At 26.1% G+C, this 22,279-nt stretch overlaps 1 protein-coding gene across 2 annotated transcripts; it reads right to left on the bottom strand.

The window, feature by feature from the left end:
* Positions 1-447: 447 nt before the first annotated feature.
* LOC107644506 (lupeol synthase-like) lies at positions 448-16,952 on the bottom strand. Of its 2 annotated transcripts, XM_088488594.1 has the most exons (18): positions 16,581-16,952; positions 13,057-13,242; positions 12,162-12,255; positions 11,494-11,691; positions 9,367-9,451; positions 9,110-9,276; positions 7,915-8,103; positions 7,622-7,735; positions 6,615-6,734; positions 6,412-6,534; positions 4,942-5,040; positions 3,873-3,929; positions 3,741-3,787; positions 3,236-3,379; positions 2,974-3,151; positions 1,277-1,357; positions 925-1,008; positions 448-782 (listed from the first exon to the last, which is right to left on the bottom strand). In XM_088488594.1, exons 3-18 carry the CDS (start codon positions 12,174-12,176, stop codon positions 672-674), a joined length of 1,812 nt encoding a protein of 603 aa, XP_088344720.1. In that variant the 5' UTR covers positions 12,177-12,255; positions 13,057-13,242; positions 16,581-16,952; the 3' UTR covers positions 448-671. The 2 variants fall into 2 exon arrangements, with proteins under 2 accessions (XP_088344720.1, XP_088344719.1); XM_088488593.1 differs by lacking the exons at positions 12,162-12,255; positions 13,057-13,242; positions 16,581-16,952.
* Positions 16,953-22,279: the final 5,327 nt, after the last annotated feature.

Consider the following 22,279-nt stretch of genomic DNA (forward strand, 5'->3'; position numbering starts at 1 on the left):
GTATTAAGAAGTAATATTTTATTTTCTAATTTTAATACTTCAGTTAATATAGTGAATATTATGTGTGTTAAAATTTTTGTTCACAGATAAATTTTAATGACACTGTGATTCATATTTATTTTAATATAACTTACATTAGCATTTATGATCATATGTTACGGATTTTGATATATCTATTTAAAGGATAAAATTTAAAATATATCATAAATTAAGCCACTTCAATTTGTTAGTATAGTTGTGAAGTTAGTTTTAGTTGTTAAGTTTCCCGCCATATTGCAGATAGTTAGTTAGGAGAAGTTTGTGCTGTATAAATTAAGCCACTTCAATTGTATTCAGTGGGATTCATCGTTCTAAGCAAGTTTTCTAATTGCTCGCTCTCTTTCATGCTCTTCACCATTGTCACACACAACCTTCAACACTAATTCTCACTCGGCAAAAAAAGTAGGATGACTATTAAAGTACGACCAATTAAATAAAACATTCATATAAATTTATTATAGAGCAAGATGTTTGAGAAAAGACAACTTGTATCAAAGTCAAACAAATACATACGAAATACGAAACACATTTTACATATTGTAGACAAGCAACCATATTATTATGATAAAAGCAGCTTAGAAAAGTGTAGTAGGAGTGAATTCGAGAATTTAAATTATTATGGATGCAGTGGTTCATGTATGCAAAACTCTGCTGCGATATTCTCCCAAAGCCCAAATAGGAAATATCATTCGATACGATGCATAGTTCAAGAAGCAGTTCCTAAAAAATACTCCTGTGGCATCCTGTATATACGTATTTGAAAAGTATTAAAATTATGTTGATGACTGATTAGTAAATGACACACAAATATATACATTGTTTTCTGCTAAATGCTAATGAAGAAAATAAATATAAAGAGGACTAGTTAATTAATTAATTAATTACCGGTTGAGGGAAGTCTCCATCTTCCAGTTGTGAATTGATTAGTAACTTCATTCCACGGTGTATGGGTGTTGGATCAATCTCAGCCTTTTTGATACAAAATAAAACTTTATATAATAGAAACTATGCATGCAATAATATATTGAAAAACAGGGTTCACCATATGAGTATAGTACTATATATCACATATGATAATTGCAGTTTGCAAAATAGATATAAAAACTAAGTGAAAGTAAAATCTATTATTTCACTATGTGCATTTCAAAAAAAAAAAAAAAGAAAAAATAAATTCTCTATCTCAATATTCTATCGTATCATGTTTCTCGTTCCAAACACAGTTTAAGATTTTACTTACTTGCCCTGCACCGATAAGCGACAATAAAGCCCACGATGTTTGAACTATATTTGCGCGGTTGCCTTCTAAATTTGTATACACCTGTTTGACAAAGAAATTAACCATCTTATATGAGTACAATTCTGATGTAATGAAAATGGTATATTTAGTATCATGACATTATATTTGTGCAAATTGTTGCAAAGATACAATTATGCAGTGAGATCGAAAGCAATAGAACTAAAGAAAAAACTTGCTATGCAAGAAAACTAGAAAGAAAAATATCAGTAATTGTGTATTAAATGATTTCAGTATTCTATCTGTTAGTAGTATTTGTTGGGTATATGAAGATGGTAAGATGACAAAATCTTATATTTGTGTAGTGGTTTCAAGGCACGATTAGATCGCTTTCTTTAGAGAGATATTTGTCCCCACACTTAGTTGCTATATGGTTGATGACAATACTCTACCAGAATACAATGAAACCTAAGAATTTCTTAATTAGCAATGGTAAGAAATTCTCAACTCTCTTAAACAAAGAAAATCTCTTAATAATTGAGTAAATTGTACACTTAGTACTTGTATATTTGAAATAGTGGACAATGACTTATTTATACATATTGCACATAGCAATTATGATTAGTTACGTATACAAATAGTTGTGTCTTTTCTATTGCCAATAGATACTATATTTTGAACATACACAATCGTTAAAGAGTTGTATCCCTTTAGCCAATAAACACAATATTTTGAACATACACAATCTTTAAAAGGTTGTGTCCCTTCAACCAAATGGTACTAAACGATTAGTAACCGTTTATTAATATTAATAATATTAATAATAATATCAATAATATTAATAATTTTAATTAATCAAATTTGTAAATACCCTTCAGTATTTAATCGATCTAAGGCTATTTATACATGAGACTTTAAATAGCTTAGATCACAAGAAAATACTCATAACAATATATCAGAATGTGTAACTAACATGAGACTAAACAATCTTGATTTTCTTTAGCTATTTGCCTAATTACATTTTGTTTGCTCTATTTTACTGTAATTTTGAATAGTATCACACCTTCTATAACCTAAAAGTCTAGATTTCAATCTTTATTATCCTCCAAAAGAAAAAAAATAGCATAAAACAAAATAAAAAGAGAAAAAAAAAATTCATACCAAAGATTCATGTAATTCAAAAAAAAAAAAAAGAGACACTTGTGTGAAGAAATCTGTTAAAAATATAACTATTTATGCACTTTTTTTTTATCAACTTAAACTTTTGACAAAAACAGTTTTATTATGAGAGTTTTTTTTTATCTCTTCCGTATAGTATAATACAATATAGATCATTCAAAAGCAAAATGATAGTAATGTAGACCTTGTTTTGATCTAACAAGCAAACAATCTTGATTTTCTTTAGCTATTTGTGTAACCACATTTTGTTTGCTCTATTTAACTGTGATCTTTAATAGTATCAGACTTTTTATGACTTAAAAATTTAGAATTTGATCTTTGTTATTCTACCAAAAAAATAGCAAAAGGTAAAATAAAAAGAGAAAAAAAATATGCCAAAGATTATATTCATGTAATTCCAAAAAAAAAGCTCTTGCATAAATTTTTTTTGAGAGAAACAGTTTTATGATAATTTTTTTATCTCCTCTGTATAGTATAATCCAGCATAGATCATTCAAAAGCAAAATAAAAGTAATATGGACCTTGTTTTGGCTTGACAAGTAACTTTCACCCCAACCACCATTAGGAAGTTGTTTTGACAACAAAAATTGACATGCTTTGCGCAATGCAGGACTGTTATGGTAGTTCTTTCCAACTGCTTTTAGTCCTTCCACTGCAAACCATGTGCCATATGTATAACAAACCCCCCAACAGCCATACCTGTATATATCATTGTGCTTATAACCTTTGAATTATTCTTATAATTATATTTTTTGAAAATAGGAAAAAATTGAACAAGAATACCAAGAGCCATCAGGATTCTGTGTGGTTTCAATGAAATGGATTGACTTGGAAATTGATTGATCTATTTCCTTTCTTCTGTGGTTTGGATAAAGCTCTCTGAATATAACCAAGCCAAGCATTGCTGATGCAGTGCACTCTACGTAGCTATCAACTCAAATTAGTTGTATTAGTTATATGTTGGCAATTAGTTGTTCCAGAATTTCTCGCGGAAATAATTAAACCTTAGAGTATACTCTGTCTTTTATAATGTTTGATGAATTTAGTTTTGATGTATTATAAAATGGTTTTATAAAATATTTTAACGGTGTGAATAATCATTCAAAAAATACATACAATTAGATAAATATAAAAAATATTTTACATTGTTAATACATTAAAATAAAACTCATATTTTATTTCATAATAAATCTAAATACATACGTGTAACTCATGAAATAATCATAGTTTAATCCTCTAAATTAAATAATTATTCTAAAACAATTGTCTAATCAAGGGTGAATCTTACTCTCTTTCAATGATAACGCTCTCAAATATTTCAGTTGGATTAAATTTCTGCATTAAATAAAATTATGTTATTCAATTAAAACAAATTCTTAAATTAATCTTGTGTTCCAAAATGTCTTTTAAATTTTCTTACCTCTAACCATTGAAAGGCTATCTTAGGCTCCCACACGGGATATCCACCATTACTACTCTGCAGTTGAAATTCAATAAAATTATTTGTAACTTTCACCAAATTGTTTGCAATGTGTGAAAAATTAAATTGATTTTAAAACTAGGAAAAATTACCAAAAGTACCAATGAAATTTACGAAAGCTGACAAAAATACCCATAAACTAAGAAAATTAACGATGTACCCATGGAAGATGAATTTCGTATGACAAAAGTATCCAAATCCTAATTTTTTGTTGATTTTTTAATAAAATTCCCAAACTATCCCCACCCTCAATCTCAACTCACTTTTTTAATCTTCCATAACTCAATATGCACCTTTAAAACTTGCCATGGAGTCCAAAACTACTCCTACAATAGATGAAATGAACCTTTTATGGTGGAAATTTTGGATAATAACGCAACAGAGGATTGCAGCGCTGAGATTAACAAAAGAATCAATCAATACCGATGAAAAATCAGAGAAAGAATCATAAAGGAACAGTTTTCATTTGTTTTTTCCTTTTTTTCTTAATTTGAGGGCTTTCTTTGTGTGAAGGGATTAGCGAAAAAAATGGAAAAGAGCTCACCATACTAAATTTATCTGTTAGGAATCGGTCGAAGTCCTCTACCACCACCACCACCATTGATTTTGGCCTGGTCTATTATAGGAATAGTTTTTGACTTCATGACAAAGATTTTAAAGGTACAAGTTGGGTTATAGAAGGTTGAAAAAGTGAGTTGAGGTTGAGAGTGAGGGTAGTTTGAGAATTTTATTAAAAAATTAACAAAAAAATTAGGGCTTGGATACTATTGTCATACGAAACCCATCTTCTATGAGTACATCATTAATTTCCTTAGTTTATGGATACTTTTGTCAGCGTTTATAAACTTCGTGGGTACTTTTGATAGTTTTTTCTTAAAGCTAAGTTAAACTTTGGAGACCATTTTATAGCAAAAAAAAAAGTTGAAAATAAAACAATTTTTAGTCCCTACCTTAAGAACCAAAATCGTACTTAACCCTAATAATAAAAAACGATGATATAACGACATACTTGTAGAGAGAGAGTCACATTCACAGTATCATAGAAACATTGTTCTTCCATTTTCTCCCCAACTAGTTCCGTTGGCAATTTTGACAATAGAAGTGCAGCCTACATATAAATTTAAGGAAAATTTACATAAAATAAATGCATATTAATATTATTAGATTATTCTAAACTAATTTTATATATATTTATCTTTTTTTTATCAATTTAAATCATGAAAGAGAATTAAGTATTATATCCGTATATAAAATTTATTCTCTTCTCACAATTTAGTAGACAAAATTTACGTATATGTCTCATGGTAATATCCTAAGTAATTACATTTTCATACTTATATCATGATTTAATGCGAGTTAAAGTTAAAACCCACATACAACAAAAGCAAAACCAAACCCCTCACCCTCTACGTACAGTGACAATATATAATTAATGAATTTAATTTAAAAAAAAAAAATTTCAACTAACATCAATTAATATTTTTAAATTCTAAATGTTAGTTCGTAAATTCTAAATATTAATTTTAGATTTTAAATTTTAATTTTAAATTTTAAATATTTTTTAAGAAATAATTTTATGATAAAAAATTTGATTAATATTAATTGTTTAAAAAATTATTTTTTATATATTTTCTTAATTAATAGACTTAATTACCTACTACCTGTCAAGCCCGACTTATCATAAGATAATATTTTATTGCTCGATAAAATTACATTATTATATATTTAGTATGTGACTGTATATAGAATATTATACTATACACATAAGATAAGATTATATATATATATTTTTTATTATCACGTATGATTTTTTGGTGACTTATTAGTATAATAAAAAAAAACTAACTAGATTGAGTAAATACTCAACTCGATCTCTGAAAATTATTTTGAAAAGGCTATAAGGCTCTTAACAAAAAAATATCCAACCTGATTTTTTAGTTTTATTTTTATGAGACTGATTAGTTCATATAAAAAAAACAAAAAAAACACTGATATAGAGGTTAATTAGTCCCATAAAAATAAAGTTCAAGAACTAAATTGAATATATTTTTTGTTAAAAATCTCATTGTCTTTTAAGATAATTATCAGAGACCATTTAAGAATTTTTCTTTTTAGATACTTCGTAGGGAGTAAATCGAGATTAAAAAAAATTCTAATTGCCAATTCAGATAATTATTAAAAAAATTTAACAGAATAGTTGTTAATTTATTTCAGCACGTTATTAATGATTTCGTAACAAACATTAAATTAGAGACTAACGTAAGTTTCCACTAATGCTAAATTAAAAATCAAATTGAATAAATTAAAATTTAAAAGCCAGAGTAAAGTACCGGAATAATTTTATAGACTTAGCTGAATATTAATTCTGAATTTTTCTTAACTAACACAAAAACATTTTTAAAAGAAAAAAAAACACAAAAATAAAAAAGGATAAACTTTGACGTGACACATTTATTTAGTAGAATATGGTTGAACTAACCTTAAATGCTTCTCCAGTACTATCAGAAACTTGTAAACCATTATCACGAATTGAGAATGCCCACGCCCCTTTACATATATGTCTATGCATTGCCTTGAAGTCACCTTTTGGATTCTCACGAATCTTTGATTAACATGAATAATGTTATTGATTAAGGCACAAATATTATATTATTCAAGTGATAAATGATTATTTGTTATTACCTGTGAAGCTTTTATAAAGTCATGTGCTTTCTTAAGTACATATCCATACTCTTCGTTCATATTACATGCAATTATTGCTTGTACCGCAAATGCTGCATCCCACATTTGACAACCGAGGGCCTGTATTGAATTTAAATGAATCTATCATAAACGAAATGTATGCTTTTTGGCATTATATATTTTTATCAGTTTAGTGCCCAAGTATATTAGTTTCAATTAGAACTACCATATTTCTCTCGAAATAATTTCTATTATTGGCTAACTTTTTATAAATATTCTTCACATCGATCCAATTATAAAATTTGATATACTTTTATTGGTAGATTTTAGATGTTTAATTACTACGGTGAGTATAATAGTTTTTTTTTTTTTGTTTCCCACGGTATCCCCCAACCTGACAGACCAAGAACTAATTCGTCGCGGTACTGAGTTCTATTTAAGGGTTTGCCACTGGCCAATGAGTTGCTGCATGCACAAGGCGGGATTTGAACCCTCGATATACTTGCTTAAGCAGACTAGTGAGCTAACCACTAGACCAACCAAACTTGGTTCGGTGAATATAATAGTTATACAAGTATTATTAACATTAAAATAATATTTTTATATTTTGATAATATTTTTTATTTTTTAAATTAAAAATATTGTTAAATAATAAAAATAATTTTAGTAATACTTTTTAAAAAATTATAGTCACTGTAGTATAAACATACTAAAATACACACTATTTTTATTATTGTGATATACAATATAATTTTGAAAATATAAATAAATACTGACTATTAAATATATATTTAACGTTTGAATTTTTAAATTTCATAACTTTGATTATTAAGATAATATGAAATAATCTAATTATTAAATGACTGAAACTTATAATTTATAAAAAAACATTCAACAGTAAAAATTTAACAAGACTTACACTGCATTATCCATTATCTAATTATTAAGCTTCTCTATTCTTACAAAACCAAAATGTACTTTAATTTTTAGAGAAGAACAATACTAACCACAATTTTTAAGCCATCTTCAGCAACCCAAAAGTAATCAGGGATTCGAGCTAAGTGAAGTTTGAATGCCTCTGAATTTGGCTCATGAGCCCAATGTGCAATCAAAGACAAAACCTTTCATTTGCATTCATGGACAATTAGTTATGTTAACCGATATTGGAACTGAAATTATAGTATAAAACAATTATGCTACATGCATGTATATAAAAAATACTTATCATATAAGATTTCATATTTGGTGCAAAAATACCAATAAATATACTTAATGGGTAGTATAATTGTTATAAATATACCTTCTCAACAACTCCGATGCAAAGGTAGTGACTAAGCTCATCCTCATATTTTATATGATTCATTGTGACTTCTAATGCCTTCTCTCTAAGCTTGGAAAACGGCCAAGTGTTTAGAAAACGTTCTCCAACGTGATTAAGAAATCCCCAAAACATATCTTGGATTAGAGGATGTGGATAGTAGATGTCCTCCTGAAATTGCATCTCATTAATTTGAATCTCATTTCATAAATAATTTTCTATTATGAAAAATTAGATGAGTATATGGATAGCTTTTTTATTATAAAAAATAATTTAATTTGATTCACAAACAGTGTAAAATAATTTTAATTTATACTTATATTCAATAATTATATAATATTACATTAATAAAAATAACTATTTTTTATGTTAATGATATAAATAATTATCTAAAAGTATAAATATAATTATATAATAATGTGTAATATTTTATTCTGTAAATACATCAAAAACAGTCTCATACAAAACTTAGGTGATGAAAAAATTTAGTCTCCTCAGATTCAAAAAGCCATAGTAACATGTATAATCATTTTCTGGTAAAGTTTTTCAAAATTTGAATTAAACATTCTAGTAAAGTTTTGTCTAATTGTTTGACACTTCATCAAATTTATACATTTTCATCCCGTTCACCATGAATTTGATGGTAATTTTATATCCAAAGGAATGTTTTGTAGGGTATATAGTAGATATATGACCTTAAAACCTATGTTTTATATTAAGCAAAACTAAAACATAAACAATTAAGTAATTAATAATTTTTAAGTAACGATAGATAACTAATGTTTTTCAACCAAGATCAGCCAATATTTTAAAATTATAGTGTTTATCTTAAATTTTAGACTTTAAATCATAAATTTTTAACTACAAATCTTAAATTATAAACCTAAATACTAAAGTTGACTAATGTTGATTAACCAAAAATTGATTACCTATATTTTTGCAAATAAAGAAAAAAAAAAGAAAAATATAAGAAATTAACTTTCAACTAATCAACATTAGTCAACTTTAATATTTAGATTTATAATTTAAAATTTATATTTAAAAGTTTTTTATATAAGGTTTAAAATTTAAAATAAATAAAATAATTTTAAAAAAGTTAATGTTGATTAAAAAAAAGTTAGTTAGTTAACATTATTCATCAGAAAAAATAATAAAGAATTAAAGTTTGTATATTGACCTTAGCAATAGTATTTCTGGCTTTATTCCAGTTGATTTGATCATAAGGTTGGATGTACATTTCTTCTCTTAAAGACTTGATTAAGTCAGTGATGGGAGCCACAAATTTCTTGCCATATACGTATGATAAGGGCAAGTAAACCAAGCGACAATAGCTCATTATGTGACCTATTATCATATAAGGAAGTACTGGTCTTAGCAATAATGCTCATGCAAAAAAGAAATTATAGAAACTCAAAATTTTTATCTTGACCGAACCTGCATGGATAGGGCTAGATTTGGGTAGAAGCCATAACTCCGGTGGAAATGGATTGGAACCTGACCACTCATAAACTCCAAGCACCTTCCACCAAATAAATTAAGTATACTAAATTATTAATCAACCAATGCGATAAGTATATTAAAATTAATCACAAAAATTAATTATTAGTGTAGAATATATATTAAAATATAAAATATATAATAAAAATAAATTAAATTATACATATATTTATGTACAAATATATAATAATTGATTTTGCACTATAATAGAAATAAGTTTTTAATGACAAATTTTTAATGGCAATAACATAATAATTACTATATTTCTTATGTAATATATATCTTTGACAATTATATATTTGCAGTTATTACTATTTGTTATAACGATAATAATTATGTATTTTTTACGACCAATAAAAAGGTATTTATCAATAATTATATAATTGTCGTTAGAACTTTTTAGCGACACAGCAGTATAAGGCAACTAATATTTGATTTTCAATAAATATATTAATAACTATTTTTATTGTCGTTAAATGTAATTTTTTTAGTAGTGTAGTGACTGATTTTGGTGTATAAATAATATTTTTAATTATATTAACATGCATGTATATATGTGTTCATTTTCAAATGTGGCATTTATCTAGTAAATATCAATATTCTGAAAAATAGACCGGATCAACCAATTCGATCGAGTTAACTGAGAACCAGTCTTCTAATCGGTTCAGTTGATGTCAAAAACCGTTCTATAAAAAATGATAAAAAAAAGCAGTCAACCAGTAGTTAACCGATGAACCGATAAAATTAGACTGATTTTTTAACCGTCAGTTAACTATTCCATTATATATTAAAAAAAAAAACAGAACAAAACGCGAGAGGGTGCTATTTCAACAACCCTAGAAGCCACATTCACTATTGCCATCGGAACACCTCCTCCCCATTATTTCTCTCAATAGTCGTTTCACACTCACCATCAGCAACCCTAATAGCCACCTTCTCCATTGCCATGGCCGAACTCCTCTCTTCAGCCAGAGGATGCCGTCGCTACTGGCACTGTGTCATACAGAGCATGCTATTGTCGCGAAGGTCTCTCGGAGTTCTTCTGATCACTGTCACGGATGTCTGCTCGACCTTGTTCTCATCGCCGTCGTGAAGCTCTCTCTTTGATCTCATTCTGTAAACGCGAACGTTTCTGCTTGCTTGTCCTCTTCGCTGTCATCTTCATTTAATTTCTCGGCCATCACCTCCGTTTAACTGCTCGGCCGTTATCTCCTCGTAAACGTTTCTGCCGCTCGACTAGTCGGCCATCTTTTCTTCTCCAGTGAGCACTCCTCCATTACTTCTTCAATCCTATTTTTTCTGAAATTAATTATTATTAATCTATACTTATGAGTTAATTAATTATTCTTGTTAATTTCTGAAATTCTTGATAATTCTTTGTTTAGGTTAATTTTTCTAAAATAATTTTATTGATTATTGATGGTAATTTTAATTCTGACTTCTGAGTTTGTAATTTCTATGTAATTGGTAATTTTGTATTCTAAGATTGTATGTATTATTGGTTTGTTACTAAAGTGAATATAAATTTTGTGTAAGTTTGTGTTCAATAATTCATACTTAGTTGTTAGCTGTATGTAATTTGTGTATGTTTGGATTTAATAATTAAAAATTATTTGTGTAAGTAGTGTTTAAAATTAGTTTGTTATTGTTGATTCTTTTTAGTGGTAAAACATAACGTGTTTGTCAATTATATGCGTTTTAATTTTTTTTAATCATAAATTTTAATATTTGAATTTATGAATTTTTAATGATAAATTATAAATAAATTATTATATAAAATTTTAAATTTTATTAATTTAAAAGTCATTAAATTTAAATATTTAAAATTTTAATTTATATTAATTTTTAATAATTTTATTTTATATTTAATTAAATCGATTCAATCACAATTCGATTAAACTATTGAATTAGTCACTTGATAACTGATTAAGTGACCGATCCAATTCTCCAATCTTGGTAAATATAGTAAATTATTAATATTAATATTAACATGCATGTATATATATTTATTTATTACACTCCTCATCAATTGATTAACGTCTTAATAAGTAATAATAGATTTACCGAAACCCAAAACTTCCCCCACGATGGAATAGCCACTAATCCACCATGGTCAAGTATCCACTTTCTGGCTTTGGCCATTGGCTTGTCTTCATGATCTTCAAGTTTTTCTCCAAGTATTCTCAATGCAATGTAACTCAATCCTGATCCAAACATTGTACTGTGACCCAAAATATGGAATCCCCAGCCACCATCTTCGTTCTGTCTCACCATATATATTCAAAGCATCAATAACTAACTAATAATGATTGCGAGATAATTAACGATATTCTCCCTATGTTGTGTCACTTTTGTTTGAATATAATTGACTTTGTTGGATAATATATCAAGATTTGGAGACATTTAGAGCTGATCCAGTATAGAGACAACAAGATGAAATAACAATAAGATTGGGCTCATATTTGAATATTCACATAATGGTTGCATAGCATAGTGAAAATTAAACTTTTTGAGAACTATTCGGTCAATGAGAAAGTATATAAGTCAACTTTTGAAAAAAATAATTTTAAATTTATAATTTAAGATTTTAGATTAGATATTTATAATTTAAGGTATAAAATTTAATATAAATAAAATAATTAAAAAAAATAGTCATATTAATGATAAAAATTGATTCTCTATCATTATTCTTTTGATACATATATTTAAAAATAATATAGTAAATTTTGTACCTGATGGTTATACATGCAAATAGCGAATAATTTCCTTCTTATGTTCTGCTCCTAAAACAACATCCAAATGTCCTGTAATGTATAGTATCATTACCTGCACCACATACACTTATTTTTATCCACAATTAATATTAGTGATTAATATACTTCTTTTGTCACCGGCCGAGATTGCCAAAATGATAAATAATTATTGATCACAAAATATATTGTTATCTCTATTATAAAACTGTTTCTCTCAAAAATTTAAGTGGATAAAAAAATAATATAAATAATTATAATTTTAATACATCATTTTAAATAAGAATTTTTTTTTTAAATTTACTTAAATTTTTGTATAGACTTTATTTTTTTTATATTATTTTTTTTTAAAATTCAACAAAGATCGAATAATAAATTTTTCAGATATAGAAATTTTTATACCATATTATTAAGTCATTTTTCTCAAAAATTTAAATTGATAACATGAATAATTATGTATCTAACAATTTTATGAATTATGATCAAATTCAAAATGTTTGTTAATATTGAGTTCCCTTTGAGTATATAATAAAGAGTAAAATAATAAATAAATTCTTGAAGATTTACACTTTAATCAGATTAATCTTAAAAAAATTAATAATAAAGTCTTTTTAAGATAGCATATGTGAAGATAATAGTGATTTTTACACTATCTTCAAATTAACTTCTATAATTAAAGTAAAAAAATCTTATTTTAAACTAACTTATTTATGTTTGTTATTCTATAAGACTATTGTTAATTTTTTTAAAGATTAATCTTTTCAAAATGTAAATCTTTAAAATTTTATTTATCATTTTACGTTATAATAAAAATATACAATTAATTACAATTATTAATATTCTCAATATTTTAAATAATGGGCATAATTAGGCTCACCAAGGGTTGAATGAAAAACAAAGGGCAAGCAAACTCAGCAGGCCAGTGACCTTGATGTGATTGAATGGATGAAAAGAAAGTGAGAGATCTTCTCATTGTTGTAAGCAATGCTTCTTCTGTTATTTTCTCTTCTTCTCCCACTTTCACTGCCGCTGAAATTTCTCCACATTTGTTCTCCTTTCTTAGCTGCATGTGTGCGAGTTAAGTTATTACTTATTATTACAGAAATATTTAGTAATAAAAAAATTAATCAAAAATAGTTAAAATTTATTTTATTTAATATTTATTAATTATTATAATAATTAATAAATATTAAATAAAATAAATTTTAATTATTTTTTTATTTTTTTTAATATTACCGTCATTATTATTAAAGTTAACTTTTTTCGGTGGGACAAAAAGTATCTGTCAATTTTATTTTTCAACAATTTTAATGTTACCTACATCATATTAGAATCTTTATTTAAAAAAAATTAGAAATTTATTTTTATTATATAAAAAAATAAAAGATAAAATAAAAAAAAATTTATGCAAAATTTGATACTTCAAACCCCCCAAAAATTAAAAAAGAGATTCGTGCCAGAAGAAATTTAATCATTTTTGTGTTTGTTCATATATGTTTTAACTTTTTAGATAATAATAATAATAATAATAATAATAATAATAATAATAATAATAATAATAATAATATGCCGATAAGGATAACTCTCTCCTAGTAATTGTAACTGTGAATGCTATTGTAACTTGTTTCTTTGAAAAAAACAACCATAATAAAAAGTATTTATAAAATCAATATAACTTAACAATCAGGGTATATATTTTTTGTTTTACCAATAAAAAATAAGTTTGACATGTTTTTTAAATAATGAATTAGATAGCTACATACATGTCATAGTTCTCGTACCATCTAGTCATCTACGCCTATTGACTGATTTGAGAAGAAAATTCAAACGCCAGTTTCAGAATTTTTGTTTTGTTTGAGTTGTTTCATTTTTGAAAAGTGAAGCTAAGAAATTAGTATTAAATAATATAATAATTTTGGATAATTAATAATTTTAATTTTCTTATTTTTAGGGTATTGTGAAAAAAGAATATGTTGCTTGTTTTAGATATATACAATAATAAGAATACTTTTGCTTCTTTTATTTTCTCACAATAATTTGAAAATAAACTTTGCCGCTGTTTTTAGATTGGAGTTTTTATGTTTAGAGTCTAGGTAATGCTACTGGATAACGATTTTGAGGTCAGTATTAGAGTTTGAAGTTTGGAGTTTTTCTAGTTTTCACAAAAGAAACCTTACCACCAAAGATTTATTATTAGGTTATAAACATTTATTAATGAGCGGTGATATGATGTTATAAAGATAAACAAAAAAGATAAAATTTTATTTTATTTAATATTAAATATTAATATAAATAATTAATAAATATAAAATAAGACAAATTCTATTTATTTTTTATTAATTTTTTTAATTATTAAATATGTTCGATTAACGAAATACTATTTAAATAGGGAGAAAACAGGTCAGACTTTATGTATGTCAGGTAGTTAATTAGCTTAAGTCTGAGGTCTAATATAGATTTTTTTTAAAGTACTAAACTTGGCGTGTCATTCAACCTGGTCTGACCTGAAGTCTTTTATTGTTAATTTTTTTTATAAAAATAAAAATATTATTTAAAAAATTATTTTTAATAAAACTATTTATATTTAATATATCATATTTAATACTTATAAGAATTTTAAATTTTAAAATATTTATAATTAAATATAATAAATTTAAAATATCTCATAATTTTATTAATAATAAATAAATTATTTATATATATAATTATGTGTTAATAGATTTAAATAGATCTGACAAACTAATAAAATTAATTAATAAAATTAATTAATGAATATAGATTTGGCCTATTAATATATTAAAATTTTTATAAAAATTTGAGCCTCTGTTTATTTTATAAAAGATCAGATTAAGTCAGACTAAATACAGACTAAACCAAACTAAATACAGACTAAATTATGAACTTCTAACAGACTATCTGATTTTTTTCCACCTCTATATCTAAATAAAACTGACTTTATTTGAAGTAAGTGGATGTGATTATTACATTGACTGTTCTTTTTCTTTTCTTTGTTTTTAATTTTCTTTTAATATGTATAGTAGATTGTATTTATTTCACATCTGTATTTTGTCCGTCAAGCATCAACCACTTATTACTAGTATCAAATTGATAAAATTTTACTTTTTGAGAGTAGTTTATTGAATCTGATTTTTAAAAGATATATTTTTTTAAATCGTATAATCTATGTTTAGTTAATTAAATTAAAATTAATTTTAATAAATACAAAAAATAACAATTATTTTAATATGTTTGATAAAATGACATTTAAATTTAAAAAGATTATAGAGACATAAATATAAGAGTGAATTTAGATATTTATTAATATACAATATTATATTAAATTTTTTTAATTTTAATAAATATAAACTAATTTTAAAAAATAGTTTTTTTAGTATTTTTTAAAATACTCTTATTTTTTAAATGCTATAAATTAAGTACATGATTTTTTTAACTAAATATAAAACGAGATCTTTGTATTTTTTAAAAATACACTACTAACAAAAAAAAAATACTTTTAATTACTATTTAGTTTACTTTTAATAATGATAATAAAAATAACCGTCAATATATTTACTGATAATTATACATCAGCCGTCTTATACTTTGTCGTTAGAAATTTTTAGTGACAATTATATAATTGTCTATAATGACCTGCTTTTTAGTGACTACAAAAAATATATAATATATAATTATTATTATAACATATATTAATAATAACAAATATATAATTACTACAAAAATATAAATTAAATAAGACATATAATATTTTTATTATAGTGATATAAATACCCTTTTAAAAAAAATTACTAAATCAAGCCTAATACTATTAACTAGCTTGCTTGGACCATTTTAATACTAAGAATAATTTTGTACTATTAGCTTTTATCAGTTAAATGATTGAATTGTATTATTATTTAAAAAAATCATAATTAAAACTCCTTTTTAATATATACAGAGAGAATAAACAACCATGCAAAACATATATATATATATATATATATATATATATATATATATATATATATATATATATGAACACAAAAATTCAGCAATCAACTGCATAAAAATACGTATTTATTGGTATTCATAAATTTTTATTATTTATTGTGGTTGATTTATTTATATTCTCCTAAGAAAAATTTAATTATTTTAAATACTGATTTATTTGGTTAAAAAATGTGTGAAATATTATATATAAATATACACAAATAATATAATAATTTATGAATAATTTTTAATATTAATTAAATATTTTTAAAGAACAAATCATCGATAAATAATTAATATAAAATGTCATCGAAAAATATTATATATATACTATAGGAATACTATAAAACTTGTAAGTTCTAATATAAGACATAGTTTTGTATTTGAAACTTCTATTTAAAAAAAAAAAAAAACCTGCATCCTCATTAATAGGTCAGAGCTCTGTTTGATTGAAAAACGATTTTTAGTGAACTCTTGACGAAGCCTTTCAACATGAGCATGTTCTTGTGGTGTTCCTGCATTTGGATCAAACTCCCAATGTTGTCTTCCTATAAAGTTGTTTGCTGAAATCAAGTCCTTTCCTCCTTCACCAATCTTCAACTTCCACATCCTCCACTACAATCAAGTTCTCTCCTTTCTCTAGTAATTCATCAAATAAAATCAATACTAAAAAACAAAATAAAATAAGGCAAGGTTTTAATTGATGTTGACTCAAATTTGAGAGTAGTATATATACCCTAGATTAGAAACTTTGCTTAGCTTATTACTTGATAAGGATGAGATTATAGTAATTCAAACCTAAAGGGACCTTATATAAGGAACGAGGAGTAGTATGACCAATATCTCTCCTTCCTTTGCCTAATTTAAGTTTTAAGATATGGTTAGGTGGTTGCATTAAAAACAACTAATTAATAATTAAATTCCATTATTTGTGTCATTATTGTTAGTGGTTAGAAGGCCCAATAGTTGTGTTAGCTGTTGATGGCTTTACTGTTAACGAAAATGATTGATAATAAAAAAAATTAATAAAAAATAAGTCTAAATTTACATAGTTATTAGAATCGAACTGGTAATTAGCCCGATTGTACGATTGGGTTATCGGGTCACTAGTTCAACTGGTGGATTATTAATTATACCGATTGACCCGATCTAATTAAATATAAATGTAAAATTATAAAAAAATAAGCTTAAAATTAAATGTTTAAAAATATCTCTTTACAAACACACTAACAAAAATTAAGTATTAATTCTTAAACACAATTAATATTACAAAAATATATAACAAATTAGTCACTAATACAAAATATTTTCTCAATTTAAATAAAGAGAGAAAAACATAACACAATAAGTAAATTAAAGTTCAATGATGATTTATGACAACAAAAAATTTAACTACAAAGATGATTTACAGCAACAAAATTATATTCTGTAAAATGACTGAAATTCTCTTAGTAATGACAGACTTAAATCAGCTGCATCTGTTACAAATCTTGCTGCCATCAGATTTGAGTTGTGTTCTTCCTCATCAAACCATCTTACTTCAATAACGACTAAATGCTGGTTCTGTCTGATTCTTCCGCTGACAAAGACGAACGCAAAAAAGACGACGATTGAGTGCGAGATGGTGACAACACAGAACATGAAGACCTCTCCGAGACAATTGAGTGCGAGACTGAGAGAGAAGTGAGAGACTAGAGACGAGTCACGAGAGAGTTTGAGCGCGACACCGTGAGAGAGCTTGTTGAGCGAAGGTGAGAGAGTTCTTCAGAGTTTAGAAAAATGAATGAGAATACTTCAGAGAGAGAGTGAAAGAAGCTGTTTCAAAGTTCAGATTAGAAAATTAGGATTCATGGGTGAGGGATGTCCTTTAAAATTTTCTTATAAAATTTCGGATTAAATGCACAAGCTGTAGTCGAATATAAAATTTAATTTGTTTATCATTTATAAAAAAATATTTTTTTATTTTTGTCTCATTTTATAAATTTTTAGAATATTTTTATTACATTTAAAAATATATGGGGTATTTTTTTGTCGTTCACAAATTTAAAAAATAATTTATCAGCTATCTCAAAATATTTTTTTTGGGTAAAGTATACTTTTTGTCCTTGAAATTTGACAAAAATTTCAAAAACACCTCTAAATTTTATTTTATTTTAATTTTGTCCCAAAAGTTTTCGATTTGCATCAAATATATTCTTACCGGCTAAATTTTCAAAAAAATTAAGACCAATCTAACAATAATGCATGAAAATTATGCTTGATTTACTTGTGTTGAGGGTTGTTCTTATGAAATTGTTATTGAATTGGTCTTAAATTTTTTGAAAAATTAGCTGTTAGGGGTATATTTGATGCAAATCAAAAATTTTTGGGACAAAATTAAAACAAAATAAAATTTAGGGATATTTTTAAAATTTTTATCAAATTTTAGGGACAAAAAATATACTTTACCTTTTTTTTTTCTGATTCACTCGTATTCTTTTAGCTAATGTTATTAAAACACACTTTATAGAAGTGTAAGTCTAACTTTAGCAATATCCGAAAAAACAAAAACTTCAGCAATATCAAAACATATTTATTTCTAATCAAATCAATGTGGGAAACGGATGAGAAGTACCTCGTATTCATCTATTTGAGAGCCATTATGGATATGTATACCTCTCTCCTTTCGTTTTCTTTTTAGTAGTTATTAATATAATCGTTGACTATCTAGAGATGTTGACTTAACATTTTGGTTTTATACGGTGTCTTTGAGTTCGGCAGGCTAAGGACTGATTCGTCGCGATACTGAGCTTTGTTTAAGAGTTTGTTGTTGGCCAATGGATTGTTGTAACCACAAAATGGGATTCAAACCCTCGACACTTGCTTGACGTAACATTATTGAGAGGTTTCCGTTACTCACTTACTCTCTAACATAAGGACTAAATTCTCAAAGTGGTCTTTGAGATTGATATCGTGTATTAAAATCGTCTCTGATATTCCAATTGCACCAATTACATCCCTAAGATTAGAAAAATTATAGCATATTAGTCCCTGATCCAATTACATCGTGGCTTAATAACGTGGACCTTTAATAATACGTGTCCCCTCATGGTTTGACCACGTATAACGGTATGATGACATGTCGGTCAGCGACACGTGGTATGCTGACGTAGATATGGTTATGCCACGTGCCACCATTCTATTTTGCCACGTGTTGGATTGTGTCACGTGACACAATATTATTCGTCCATGTGTCATCTGCTGTATCATCATTGCAAATGCACCAAATTGGTCCGTTACTTTGTATCAAGTGATTCATTTTAGTCTTTGAAATTGAATATCGTGCACTAAATTAGTTTCTTCACCAATTTTTTCTCTTTTTTTTTTGTATATTTAAAATTCTCAATATTTTTTGATACACTAATTTCAATTATATTTTTATTACAGTTTTTTATAATAAAATTTTTAATTAATAATTTTAACTTGTATCATTAGAACACATGTTAACTAAATCCAGTGACGGATCCAGAAAATTTTGGTAATGAGGACAAAATTTATATAACATGATAATAATTTTTATAATAAAAATAATATATGTATATAAAAAATTAAATATTAAATAATTTATTAATTACTATATATATCTGTGTATAAATACATGTATTATTTAACTTACTTTTAATGTATATTTTATATTTAATATATATTTTATACCGATAGTTATTTTTATGTATACATAGCATGATTATTATTATGATTATATTTTGTTATTATAAAATATGATTAGCTTTTAAACTATCTAATATACAAATTAAAATATTAAAATAATAATTTAAATAATAATATATAATTTAAAATTCTATTGTTTTAGGTTTTATATTTTTTTAAAATTAAGTAATTTTTCTCTTAACACTATCATCAAAATTTCTCTTTTTATATATATTACTAAATAATTATTTAAAAATTCACTTCCCAACCCAGTTAGAAGCCGACTCTTATTGATATTCATAATTAAAAAAGTTCTTTCAATTAATACAGTTGCTACGCAAAAATTAAAGTTAAATTAAAAAAAAAGATAAATAATATTCTTTTGAGTTGATTTTTAAAAAAGAACACTAATTTCATTTAAATCTGAGAATTGATCGTTCTAACGAATATCTATTATGAAATTTTTAAATTGACGATTAAGTACCAAAAGTTAAATAAAAAATTGTTGTGGGGTCAAATTTAATAATCTAATGGGGGCAAATAAATATTATTATCATGTACTACTAAAAAAATCCAAATTGTAGTGGGCACTTGCCCCCGCAATAGTATGCTTGGAACCGTCCCTAACTAAATTCAAAACTTTATTATTGCCTCTTGTATTTATTTGTATCTGTTTTAATACTGTTCAAGTCATGGTTACAATAGCTACTTATATTAATTAATAGTGTAATATATGAAAAGCCGCATAGCTAAGTTATAGATAAAATAAATTATTATAATCAACAGTATAAATCTATCTTATTAATTTAGTGAGAAGTCAATTATATGAGGTATCAGACATTCTTAAAACGGATGTGAATAAAATTAAACATTTTATAAAAGTAATTGTATTTAAACAACTTTTGAAAAGATAAAATTAAAATTAATGTATTTAAAGATATTAAAAGTTTTGAATTTATAAAAAAATAAAAAAAAAACTGGTTAAGGGACTAATTTGGTATCCGATATTCAATTTTAGGGACTAAAATGAGTCGTTTGATACAAAGTAGGACCAATTTAGTGCATCTGCAATGAATGATATAGTGAAGGACATGTGGACGAATAATATTGTGACACGTGGCATAATCCGACATATGGCAAAATAGTATGGTGACACGTGGCATAATCGTCTACATCATCATGCCATATGTCGCTGACCAACACGTCATCATACTGTTATACGCGGCCAAACTATGAGGTGACATATGTCACTAAAATCTACGTCATCAAGCCATGTCAGTTTGTCATTTATGAAAAACGGGCCAGAAACTAATATAGTGCAATTTTTTCAATTTCAATAACGTAATTAGTGCAATTGAAATCTCAAGAATTATTTTAGTATATGTCGTCAATCTCAGAAACCACTTTAAAAATTTAGTCCTAACATAAATAAAGATTTGGACACCTACCCTAATTTATTTCTAAGTTCTTTTTTATTAAAATCTGATTCTTTTGGATTTTTATCTTATTATTTTGGGATCATATACGCTCTATTAAAAGTGATGAAAATTATGTGATTGACAACAATATTTTGTATTGATATTGGCATATAGTTAATACTCAAAATGGTCTCTGAAATTTGATTCCGAACTCAAATTTTTAATTGACTCTAATTGTACCCTGAAATTTTGATTCGTGCCTCAATTTGACCCTTCCGTCATTTTTCATCACCAGAAAGCTGACCTGACAATTTTAATTGACGCTTAGCACTGTCTAAACGACGTCGTTTAACTCTTGGTGTCGAAAATATTGAGAAACAACATCGTATGACATGAGAAGGGGGTTAAACAAAAACCCAAATGTTAACCACTTCAAAAGTAAAACCCCAATTGTCCCTTCTTCCTCCTCCTCCTTTTGTATACGTCCATTCAATGAAGAACTATTGTTGTCTGGTGCACGAATTGTAAATCACACTTTTCACAACTCGTACCACTAACCAGCAAGTGCACTGGGTCGTCCAAGTAATACCTTACGTGAGTAAAGGTCGAATCCCACAGAGATTGTTGGATTGGAGCAATCTATGGTTATCTTGTAACTCTTAGTCAGGATGTCAATTATAATTGTCAGTTTGAATTGCGAAGAATAAAAGAGTATGAAATAAATACTTGTTATGCAGTAATGGAGAATATGTTGGAGTTTTGGAGATGCTTTGTCTTCTGAATCTCTGCTTTCCTACTGTCATCTTCTTCACGCACGCAAATTTCCTCCTATGGCAAGCTGTGTGTTGGTGGATCACCGTTGTCAATGGCTACCATCCGTCCTTTCAGTGAAAATGGTCCAGGTGTGCTGTCACCGCACGGCTAATCATCTGTCGGTTCTCACTCATGCTGGAATAAGATCCATTGATCCTTTTGCGTTTGTCACTACGTCCAACCCTTGTGAGTTTG

The sequence above is a fragment of the Arachis ipaensis genome, chromosome B5 (genome assembly GCF_059453495.1).
Source record: "Arachis ipaensis isolate K30076 ecotype BB chromosome B5, ASM5945349v1, whole genome shotgun sequence".
In the NCBI taxonomy this organism is placed as follows: Eukaryota; Viridiplantae; Streptophyta; class Magnoliopsida; order Fabales; family Fabaceae; genus Arachis; species Arachis ipaensis.

What these genes read in the sequence shown, in the direction of transcription:
- LOC107644506 (XM_088488594.1), bottom strand. An exon ending in GCATCGGAGTTGTTGAGAAG is followed by an intron (nt 7,736 to 7,914) that starts GTATATTTATAA and finishes TGCAAATGAAAG; the next exon opens with GTTTTGTCTTTGATTGCACA. An exon ending in ATGTGACTCTCTCTCTACAA is followed by an intron (nt 3,930 to 4,941) that starts GTATGTCGTTAT and finishes TTTCAACTGCAG; the next exon opens with AGTAGTAATGGTGGATATCC.